This window comes from Nicotiana tabacum, chromosome 10 (genome assembly GCF_000715075.1).
Source record: "Nicotiana tabacum cultivar K326 chromosome 10, ASM71507v2, whole genome shotgun sequence".
NCBI classification, from domain to species: domain Eukaryota; kingdom Viridiplantae; phylum Streptophyta; class Magnoliopsida; order Solanales; family Solanaceae; genus Nicotiana; species Nicotiana tabacum.
In genome coordinates, this window is record NC_134089.1 from 78,652,371 (window position 1) to 78,664,787 (window position 12,417).

At 36.5% G+C, this 12,417-nt stretch overlaps 1 protein-coding gene across 1 annotated transcript; it reads right to left on the bottom strand.

Moving 5' to 3' along the window:
* Positions 1 to 2,495: 2,495 nt before the first annotated feature.
* Positions 2,496 to 8,683, bottom strand: LOC107805471 (chloride channel protein CLC-c). The gene is made up of 7 exons (XM_016629524.2): positions 8,028 to 8,683; positions 7,076 to 7,276; positions 6,764 to 6,941; positions 5,482 to 5,744; positions 5,064 to 5,333; positions 3,310 to 4,438; positions 2,496 to 2,761 (listed from the first exon to the last, which is right to left on the bottom strand). The coding sequence occupies exons 1-7, from the start codon at positions 8,222 to 8,224 to the stop codon at positions 2,672 to 2,674; spliced, it is 2,328 nt and encodes a 775-aa protein (XP_016485010.1). The 5' UTR covers positions 8,225 to 8,683; the 3' UTR covers positions 2,496 to 2,671.
* Between the last annotated feature and the right edge of the window lie 3,734 nt (positions 8,684 to 12,417).

Consider the following 12,417-nt stretch of genomic DNA (forward strand, 5'->3'; position numbering starts at 1 on the left):
GTTTGGGCTTTTGTTAGCATTCTTTTAATTTACTAATATTAATGGCTAAGCATTCAAAAGTTCTAAGTTCAACCTTGAAATAATACCTTAAAAGATAAAATTATGAATTTTTTTAAGAAATATTTATAAATTACATCACAATTAGTATATTTATATATTAAATATATCTAAAATTTCGATATATATAATGTCGGGTTGGTTTGGTTTCGGTTTGACTTTATTTAGTTAAAACCAAACCAAACCAAACCAAATCAATTATGGTCGGGTTTTTTTTCCAACAACAAGCCAAATCAAACCAAACTAGAGTCAGGTTTTTTTTCTCAATTTGACTCAGATTATCGGGTTGATACGATTTGTCGGTTTCCTTCGTACACCCCTAGTGATGCTTAGATGAGGCAAGATTGTGGAATGATCACACGTAAATAAGGAGTGGATCCCAAAAATGTATTCCTTTTCCATTGTTCTCCAACAGTCCCCTTTCCTTAAAACTTGCATTATTTTTCTTTTCAAACACTTAATATTCTTTTAAAAAAAAATTGAAAATACATTAACTATTAGAAAATTTTGGGGGCCCCACAAATTGCTTTACTTGCTTGGCCATTAGGCCGGCCCTGGCTGTGGAGCAATGGTCTAGTGGGTTCAAACAGTTCAAGAAGTTCCGAGATTGAGTCTGTGCTGGCTTGATTGTCCTCCTCTTAAAAAAAATTATCTTAAAACTATCTTATTCTTTATCAAAAATTTCCTTACGGGCTCTTTGTAAACCAAAAGGCCGGAAACTTACCATATATTTCATTATTAGTTTATTAGATTTCTTTTCTATACTAATAGTGAGTTTTTTTTAGTGTAGTAGTAAAATCGAAAAGCATCCTGTGAAGTTTGATTTCTTTTTGTTTGAGCAAATACAAAAATAAGCCCACGTATGTACATTACTAATCCGATAAGTGACATAGAAAACATTTAGGCATTTGCTTTAATGATTTTCCTACTGTATTAGAAGGATAATTTGATGCAAAATGTTAATGATAATAAATTCATTTCGAGATAAATATTTACTCTGAGGTTGGCAAAGAAGCAAAATGGCTAAGGAATATGTCATTAGATTTAAAGGTGTGGCCACAACCTATGCCAGCCATTGTTATATTTGATGATAGTGAGACTATAATGTGTGTGACTCACAAATAGAAAATCAAGACATATAAGCTTAAGACATGTTTATATAAGAGAATTAATTGCAAATGGACTATAGCATAGTGTATGTGAGATCTAGTAAGAATTGGGCTGATCCATTAGTCAAATCATTGACAAGAGAAGAGTAAAACAAACTTGTGAAGAAACCTAAACATCAAATATAACTTTACTAAATAGATGTTAATATGTATACACTCAGATATTCTTGTTGAACTTCAATTTGCAAGGCTAATTTAGCCACATATGGACATTTTACATGGACTTGCTTTAGAGCTCAAACATGATATAGCATTTGACAACCTAGTCCTGATCATGTTTGGGGAATCATGGTAGCCCTAGTTGGTTATTTCTACCTTATTGATGTGGATCCGATCTTATTTTCCCTCCCTCTCCCTCTATGTAAAATAAATTTAAAACACGAAAGAAGTCCTAATCATGTTTGGGTGTTGAGATGTAGACTTGCCAATAAGATTATATTTAATTTGGGGGATTTTCAAATGTGAACTTCCACGTGAAATGGTTGATCAAGCAGCTTATTTAATACTTTTCGAATTTCGAAAGTCAAACTTTTTAATTTTGATTATGAATTCAGAGATGGAACCTTTATGTTTTTCTAAAAAAAAAGGTTAGATATTTAAAAATTGCATTAAAAAAATACTATAAGTCATAATAATTAAAAGTTTAAAATATTTAAAATGTATATGAAAAAGTAGTGGTGAAATCTGAGAAGTATCATGTTTTTGGGATAGAGGGAGTAGCTTTCTGCAGCTTTGGTGCAATTAGCCAAGAAGTGAGGCAATTGAAGAGCAGTCATAAGGTACTTTAGGCCCATGTAAAATAGAACTTATCTGAGTACGAAATGATGCAAACATGCATTAAATCAGTGATCTGTGTCAAAAGGAGGTAATCTAATCTAAGGCATTGATTATTTAGGATGTCGCCAGCCCACGGTACTACATATATTTTTTCACTATCAATCGACATAAATTAAATGCTTCAGCAATACCATTGTACATTATGAGTTCGAGGCTATAATATCTCGCCCAACCACGTTATCCTTCTTGTAACCATGCTTTGATTGAAGGCTCCAATTTTCAATAAATATCATGAGAAAAGATACTCAAACAAAGAAGGTTGTACATTTTTTTTCTCCCATGCTCTCCGTTGGTCAACAACCAAACCATTTTGCTTAATCGTTTTCAACTACGTTATTATGTATTTTTTTTGTTGTTTTTCTTTTTTTTTTTTGGGGGGGGGGGGGAGGGGAGGGGAAGTGGGGCCATGGTACTAACTTCTCCAGGAACTGCTTTGATCGAGCTAGACTACAAGCTAGATAATGAAAAATTCGGAGTATTCGTAGTTATACAAACATGAAGACCAAAAGAATTACAAGGAGAGTAATTCTGGAAACCAAAACAATAAGGAATAGTAATAATACACAATAGGCTGCGTGTTTGCCTGTGGAATGAGCAAACTTCTCTTGCTACTTGTGGGGGACGAGATGCGGGTAGAGGTTCGATATATGTTCATGCATGAAGTCATGCCTTGTTAAGATTCCAGCGATTGGAGCCCTCTACAAATTCAAAAGAGCTACATTTTCAGGACATTATTGTAAAGTAGTAGAATGCAGAATAAGCTACCACAAAGCAAAAAGTGCATAACAAGAACACGAAAACCACGCCCCAACCCCCGAATGCATGGATCCACTTGTATGCAACTGTGATGTATTAGCACATGTAATATTGCAGATATAAGTTAATGCGTTCCAACTCATGCTATCGACATCTAAGAATTCTCACAACATATTCAATGGATTTCAAATTAAATACTTTTGATTGAGATGTCACTTGAAATACTTAGTATTAAAGTATCACTAATCATTGATGGTTTTGAAACCTTTACTCCCACCATAGTTTACTAAATGAAGTTCCAATCCGTCCAAATGGGCCAAGATGATCCTAGTTCCCAAGTTTCCACTAAAACTAGTGATGCAGATCATACACATTATGTACTAAATCAATGTACAAAAGGAGATCAGAAAAGAACATTTCGGGAAAAAATGGCAAAAGAAACAGGGGACAGAGGGGGCTGGAGAGAGAGGAAGGGGGGAGAAGGACTTACCCCAGTTTTCTTTGGGACAACACACAAGTGTCTGAGTCCAAGTTGTCGGAAAAGGATTGCAGCTTTGGCCAGAGACATGGTTTCCACTACTGTGTATGGGGATGTATTTGTTATAGGATGGAGATCAACATACATTTCCATCTCCTCCTGCGTGATGACGAGATCCTCAAACTTAAGCCCCTTCCCTGATCCTGGCTTAGCAAAATCAAACGCATGAAACCTCCTTAAAATACTGGAGCCGCTCAATACACGCTGTTTCATGAATTTCTTTCCATTGAGCAAGACAAGTAAATGAGACCTTAGAACGAGCCCACACAACTCTGGTGCCTCTGAGAAAGGTGGCTCATCAATCACAGGAAATCCATTATGCCTAGTATACTTCAAAGCATGCACGATGTTCCCCACCTTCTCTACACCTGAAAATGACAATAATGGCCCAGAACAAACATCTCCAGCGACCAAATGCCTCATAAATGGTTCAGCATGAGCTTCCAAGAAAGGCAAGCCTTTCATTTTCACAATTTGGTCATACACACCCTTGTTAAAACTATCGGCCACAGTTTTTGATATGAGAAGAACAAGCATCACCAATGGAAGCATTAATAGATTGTTTGTGAGCTCAAGGAGTATGACACAAATTGATACTGTCATTCTCATGGTACCACCAAGGAAAGAAGCAGCACCAAGTAGCGAAAACAGGCCAACATTAAGATTGGACAACGAACCCAAGGCTCTGCCAAAAATACGCCCATAGGAGGCTCCAGCAAGTATGACAGGAATGAAAAGTCCAGAAGGAATAGCAATTCCATAAGTGATAATGCCAAGGCAATATACCCCAGCAAAGAAGACAAGAAGTGAAGAGATGTGAAATTCGTTTGAATTATTTGAACTAAACAAATTGCGAATGGCATCATCATTGGTGTTCAGAAAGAGGGATGCGAGATCATTGTAATGCCCTGGTGGACACTGGAAATTCTTGTAGCTTCCAGAGCGACCTATAGTTGGGCATTTCTCCTCCAAGCCGGCAGGACAAGGGGTGCACCTTGCCAGCCATGGTAGGCCATAAGAGCAACAAGAAGTCAGGATAGAAACAGTCATGACAAGCAAGATCTTGAAAGCAGCACCTCTCCTGTAATTCACTGCCAAAAATTAGCCAAAGGAAAAGCAGAAATAAAGGGAAAACCAGGCAGAAAGAATATCATGATTATCATTTTTTATTCCAAGAATCAGCCAAAGAAAAAGGCAGGAGTACAACCACAATTTACGCACCAAGAAAATTCTACTTGTGGAAATAACAGCTCATGTAACTTACTGTAGAGATGGCATCACAAAATAAATAAATAAATAACCAACGAATACATATAGTATATCTTTTACAAGTACTAAATAACTTCGAAACGAAGAACATTGATCAAACATGTTTTGGTGGCAAAGAGTAAATGACCCATTTAAGATGAACTTTTCGAACTATGTACGCATGCTTAGGTGAAATATCCTGATGAAATACACTGTTAACCACAAAATCATTATGGATCAGTTACAGTTATCTACCTGGAAATCCAATCTGCAAAAGAAAGAAAAGAAAAATATAAAGTTGAAATCAAAAGAGAAGTGAGACATGCTTCAGGAAAACCTTGCATACTTCTTAAAATTGTTACTTCATCAGACTAGAACATGCACCTACCCCTCCACTGACTAACAACTGAGAGAGAACTAAACATATAGTGTTGGCAAGAGGGGTTTAGAAGACTAACTCATTAATGACGCTGTAAGTCCGGAGGACCTTGTCGACAAGATAGTTATAAAGGCTTCCCAAAAGGCCTCCAAGTACTCCAATTAAAATTATTGCCAATACATCTATTGTGTTGTAATTAGATACTCCTGAATTGACATCAAACATTATCAAACCTCCTTGCCCAAATAGTCCACATTTCCCACTGCGACAGAATTGTATGAGAGATCTGAGCACCATAGCAACGACAGCAGTTGTGAAGAAAGTCCTCCAAAGTAAAGCACTTCGCCACCTAAAACATCAAATAGAACGATCGAACATTTTGAGATATAAGCCTTCTTATGAATGCAAGCTAGTATCAATATGTGTGTGTGCAGCTTTGTGCGTGTGTGTGTGTGTGTGTGTGTGTGTGTGTGTGTGAGAGAGAGAGAGAGAGAGACCATGATGCTATTTCTTCAAGAGCAAAAAGGACTCCTCCAACTGGGGCACGAAAAGCAGCTGCGACACCAGCAGCAGCACCACAAGTGATCAAATCCCTACGATCACGGTCGTTTTTGAAGTATTTTAGCCAGTTCCAAGTTAAATGATACTTGCGGGAACCCCCTTGTCCAAGTAAGTTTGCTATGCAAGCACCAGTATGGACCATGGGTCCTTCCTTGCCAACAACAAATCCAGCAGCAACACCCAAAATGGAACCAAAAATCTGCCGAGTGCAAAATGTCAGAGTTAGTGTTTTCGAGAATGACTTTCAGAGAATGAGCCAATCAGCACTATAATAAAGCATGAAGTAGGGTAAATTACAACCCATTGAACAAGAAGAAACAAACAAACCACTAAAACAATCATTTAATGTGAATTATGGTGCTAACTGCTTCAGCTTGTAACTTATCATTTATAGTGGTAAATGATGTCTGTGAGGAGAATGCCAGATTGTTGATATACAGCAAAATAAAAGAAGATAAAGATACACCTCCAGAGTTCATTTTAACATGGCAGTCTGAGAAAACAAACCTAAGAACGAACAAGTGAAAGGGCAACAAGCAGGGATAACCATATCAAATGTACCTAATCAGAGGAATTTAAAGCGCGTCATATAATGCAAATCAATCATTTTTTGCCACATAGTTATTTTTGATAAACGAGAAATCCATGAGGGCCAGTAGCGCATTGTTCGAAGTCGATGGAGAATTCCCCCATATTCTTCTTCACTTAAATACCAAGTTTTGCCTGCGGTAGAGATTGAACCTATGATGTGTGCCTAACCACACATCACAAGATGCACTCTTACCCTAGACCAAAGCTTCGGGGTCTTTACTACACAATTTCATTTCTAATTTACTTCATTGATGTCCATAGTAAGGTAAAAAAGGATGAACTGGACTGCAGTGCACAAATATAAACATGGTTATCTGAGTGTTAATTCATATTCAGTTATCCTTAAATCAAATATTGTTATTTGAAATCTTTATTATTGTTGTTGTAAGTTCAATTCAGTATAAACTCAATAGCACTAGTAAGTAGTAATAACATGATAATTTGTTCTTTGGAAAAGAAGGAATATACCAGGATAAGCAATTTGAAAATGCTAATCAAGTTACATGAACAGTTGGAAAAATAGTATCAAGTGATACTTTTTACAAGCCAGATAATCATGCTTCTTAGAGATGTCCATGTGGCAAGTAACAAGAAATACACGAGAGGGAAAAAGACGGAGAAACCCACCTTGACAAGTAATGTACTTGGAGCCAATATGGAATGAGCATCGATACCATTTAGATATGCTTTTACTTCAGGTATCCCAGACCCTGCAGCTGCAGGTGCAATAAGTGCACAGAGGGCCGCAGCACAAGTTGCAAGAACCACATTGCAACCCGCAAAAGCAGCAAATGCCCGGAAATATCTGCTCTGAAAGTAAAATAACTTAATAACTTGAACAGAATGAGTCGCAGGCTTTTGTCATTTATGCATTCGTAGTTGGTATTTTGAAATCACAACTTATTTGATAAACTATAACTTGATTGAAGTTGTACTTACTTTCCTTCAAGCATTAAGTTGCTAGTTAGCAGTAGCTTGAAACCAGCAATATTTTCCACTCCTATGTTATTAAAGAAACCAACAAGGCCAGTACTTAATCCAATGAGAAGCACAAGAGTCCACTTGAGAAATATATATTGAAATATCTGGACCTTTTTCCTAGATCTCCAGTCTTGCTTGAAAAGGTCATTTTCTACAATCCTGCATAAAAATGACTAACAAGATCAAAATGGAACGTTGGATATATACTTCAAGTGAATATAGGACAGATAAAAGTTACCAGAAAAACATGTATTTTGGTTAACTGCAAGTTACTACAAAATGAAAAAATAAATCTTGGGTAATTATTAAATGATAGAGAGATTTCATTTGCGTTGAAAAGGTATTAGGACGCTGGCCAGGATCTCCAGCGTATAAACTCGTGAAGCAAGCGCGTTCAGGAATTCGTCGATAAAAGAAACAAATTGTACTCCAGGACCAAAACATAGGATTTGAGGGTCCAACCTCAGAAAGAAAACTTCTGTGTTCTGATCAGCATAAGTCATTAAGATTTCAACCCCAACTTAAGTTTGTAATTACCAACTATATATATAATACATAGACTACAAAATTTGAACATCAGAGATCTCTGATTTCTTTCACCATTCATATCTCTTACTATGGAAGTTCACTAGTTTTTCCTTTTAATAATATCACAGCAAAAGAATCTTTTTCCATCATCACACTAATTGCACAAGAAAAATCTCAAGCCCGAAGATGTTACCAGAAAGTTGACTAATGACTACCATCCTAAAAATAGTCAAACTATAATGAATCCCTTCAAGCAGAAAATTCATAGAGACAGACCCAGATATTTTAAAATAGAGGAACAGTAAATTGATTGATTCTGCAATAAACTAAAGAATAAAAGGAGCAAAAGAGCACAGAATAAGAGAAAAGTAAGTAATCATACTCGTAGTCGAGGCTTTCAATGGGGTAAACATTGGCTCCAACAATAGCGATTTGAGAGGTGTTGTTGACTCTGCTCTTGGAATTAAGCAAAGGCTCTCTTATCCCACTTTCTGAAATTGTCGAAAAATTTCTCTCCAATTCTATTTTCTCTTCCTCCACCATCCCTCCTTCATTCTCTATGTCAACTTGGTTCTCCATACGCCTCAATTTCAAATTAGTTTGAGATCGTACATACAACCAAGTATAACTCAATCTCAAACTAATTTAAGAGTTGGATCCAACTATATGAATAGTCTTTTCTTATCTAAAAGTTACTGTATGTATTATGAATAGTACGTGTATGCAGACAAACCCACATATAGGAAAATGGAAATGATCATTGAATCTTCTCAATCTGCTTCAATTATATATGGGGTGGGTGGTGGCCGGTGGGGGAGGTGAAAGAGAGAGAAGCGGGAGATCCGTGACAGATTATTATTTTATGTAACAATCTGTCAGGTATGGACAGGCCCAAACAGTTGTGGAAAAGATTAAACAAATGTGTGTGGGTTCTGAGTGGCGTTTGATATTTTTATTACATCAGGAGTTCTTTTCGGCGGCTACATCGGATTTCTATATTAAAAACCTACGAATTTAAACTCGAGTTCGATCAATATCTCGAAAAACATTACTACTACTAAAATTGTTTTTACAAACTGCTCTTAATTTTTTGGCTGATACATCTTTCAATATTTTCTAGGACAAACGACCCATTTTATATTTTTTGTGTTTTTTTTATCAATGCCAAGTGCCGCATTGGTCCTTGATTAATCTGAATTAAAAAAAGAGAAAATACTTCTGGTAACGACTCAATCAATCGTTTAGAGCTTTAGCATTCCGTTCGGTGGTTTGGGGCCTGAGTAGCTTCATATGATACATTATGACTTGCGTATATGGTTGGTTTTGATTTTCGAGGGGTTCAGAGTTGATTCGGAAGAGTGATTCTTAATTTGAAAGCTTTAAGTTGGAAGACTTGACGAAGGTTTAACTTTTGAGTAGATGGCCTCGGATTTGTGATTTGATGGTTCCTATATGTTCGTATGATGATGACTCTTTGATCTATCGGTTGACTCTGTCTTTGGACTTAGGCGTATGTCCGAGTTTGAATTTGGAGGTTCCAAGGAGATTTTGGCCATATTTGCCGAAAGTTGGCAATTTAAAAAATTAGAGAATTGGTAGGTTTGACCAATAGTTGACTTTGATGATACTGGGATCAGATTGGTGTTTCGAAACTTTAAATAGGTTCTTTTAGTTGATTTTGACTTGTGTGCAAATTTGATTGAAATCTAGAATGTTTAGGCATGATTCAGACGTGCTTGGTGAAGTTAGAAAGTTTGAAAGTTAAGAGATGAATTTTGACATCGATTCTTGATTTTGATGTTAATTGTGGTGTTTTGAGCACTTGGATAAGTTTATATGACGTATTTAAACTTGTTGGCATAGTTGTATAGGGTCGGGGGCTCGGGTGCTATTGAGTTGATTTTAGACCATTTGAAAGTGGTTTGGCAGATCTAGTACTGGTGTGTTGCCCCTGCAATGGTTTTTGCGCAGGTGAGAGGTCGTAGAAGTGATGGGTTGGTCGCACCTGCGCCTTCGTGGAAGTAGTCGTTCTTGAACAGATGCGAGGTTGGGCTGGCTGAGGAGGTAAAGCAGACGTGTGTATCTTGCCGCACCTCAAAGCAGCAGATGCGGTAGTTTCTCCCAAATGCGATGGAGGGCTATATTAGTGATGATTGTAGATGCGATCGTTGTGTCTCAAAAGCAATATCGAGAAGCGACTCTTTTGTTCGCAGATGCAAGACCACTAGCTAACTTTATAATTTCGAGGGTTTGGCTCATTTTTCTCAATTTTGAGTTTTGGAACTCAGGTAGAGGCAATTTTAGAAAGGATTTTCACTATAATTTTGAAGGTAAGTGATTTCTACTTGATTTTGATAATACATCTTATTTTCCCATGGATTTATACACTTATATTATGGAATTTGAAAGAGACATTTTGGGAATTTTGTCTACAGTCTTGGAGAGTGTAAATTTCGGATATGAAATTGATTTGGACGTGGTTTTAGATTCTAATCAGATATTTGGACTCGTGAGGCTATGGGTAGACGGGATCTACCTCTTGACTCGGATTTTGGCCATGCAGGACCGAAGTTAACTTTTGGAGATTTGATTAAAGATTGAAGCTTTATTGCTTAAAATTGTTTCCTATGGCTTTATTTGACATTGAGTTGTATTTGACTATATTCGAGTCATTTGATGTTGAATTTGAATAGCAAGGCGATTGTTGAATGATTAGAGCTTGCAGGGTAGAGGTAAGTCTCTTGTTTGTCGTTGTAGGAGGGAATTCTCCCCATAGGTGATTTATTTTCTACTTGTTGCTAAATTTAGAAGCCACGTATATGTGGGGTAGTGAGTGTGTATGTGTAGCTTGGTTATGATCATATCCAGTAAATGTTTGGCTTATGATTATGCCTTGAATGGATTAAACTTATTACTCATGTTTCATTGATTCTATGACTACATGATGCCTCATAATTGTGGTTTAGAAGCATGTTCAGGGTTAGGACCTGTTGAATTGAGAATAAATAATTGGGTTATCATATTGAGTTTTTGTGTCGAGTCGTTGTCAAATGCTTGTCCTATTGATTCATGATTTGGTGGTTAAATGACTTATTTCATTTTTGTTTAATTTTATGGTAAGACTTTAGAATGATAAAATTGCTTATGGAATTGTTGAGATGTCGTGAGTTACATGATTAGCCATTGTCATCTTTTAGCCATATGTGCTTTTATTCGCATTTCTATTATTATGATCCGGTGCTTTTAATTATATTGCCTCATATGTATATTTATAAGGTGGAGAGTAAAATATTGTGAAAAGATGAGAATTTTGGCATGCGAACCTTATGAGCGGATATTGATTATTGATGATGTTATATGAATCAGATTGCATGCCATAACGATATTTTATGTGGATCGAGTTGTACACCACAACAATATTATATGTAGATCGAGTTGCATGATGCAATGATATTATATGTGGATTGGGTCACACGCTGCAATGGTTGTACATATGGACAGGGTTGCACGCCACAACGGGCGCTTAGATTTGGTACCATCCCTCTAAAGTGAGGTGATTTCTCATGTTACTTTGGGCCCTGTGAGCTCATGCACTCAGATTGGTGCTAGTTTGGATACTTGATTAGTGTCAGATTTATGAAATCAGTGAGATCTGGTATTGTATTGTGAGCATGGAAGTCTCGACTCGTGGAATGCATATATAATATATATATATATATATATATATATATATATAATTGACTTAGTTTATTGTGATTGTGAAAGATTGAGATAACTGATATTCTGTTATCCCCCTTGTTTGTGCATGCATTGATAGCTTAGACTCATGTAGCGGCTCTTATACTATATGTGAACGTTGATTGCCTCGTATCATGATTATACAATGAACTAAGATAATTGATGTTGAATTCTATCTCCTTGTCTAAAAAGTATGTCTAAATTTCAAATTTTATAATATTTCTATTGACAGACCCGATTGATAATATCATGCTTTATTCCTTGCTCTATTTATGCTTCATATTCTTGTTGAGATGTTAGTAAGTGTCGGTGTTGACCCTGTATCACTATTTCTTCGAGGTTAGACTTGATACTTACTAAGTATCATGGTTTTGTACTCATACTACACTTTTGCATCTTGTGTGCAGTTCTGAGAATGGTAGTTTTGGTACCCTTTGAGCTGAGTATGAGTGTGTTATTGGAGACTTCGTGATGAGCTGCTTGATTCGATATGCAGCACATGAAGTCCCCATTCCCTACTTATATATTTATGTCTATGTACTTCCTTTTCGAACAGGTGTATTAGTTCAGTTGATTCTAGTTGCTCTTATTAGATGCTCGTGATATAGTGACACTTGGTTTTGGGCGTTATTAGACATTTGTGGTCGTGTTTAGACTTTGTCATTGATTATGCCTTTATGAGATTAATTTGAGATTATTTTGCATTGTTAGTTATATCATGAAATAGTTAATGACTTAATAATTAGATTATATTATTGTCGATTGAGTGTTGGCTTGCCTAGCAAGCTGGTTAGGCGCCATTACGACTTTTAGTGGGACTTTGGGTCGTGATAAGTTGGTATCAGAGCTCTAGGTTCTAAGGTTCTCACTAATCATGAACGAGCATAGTAGAGTCTTGTGGATCGATATAGAGACGTCAGTATCTATCTGCGAGAGGTTATAGAGGTTTAGGAACTTTCCATTTCTTGATTCTTTATTATGCGATTTTGTTTCGACTTAAAGCTTATTGTTTACCTTGAAAATGGTATTAACAA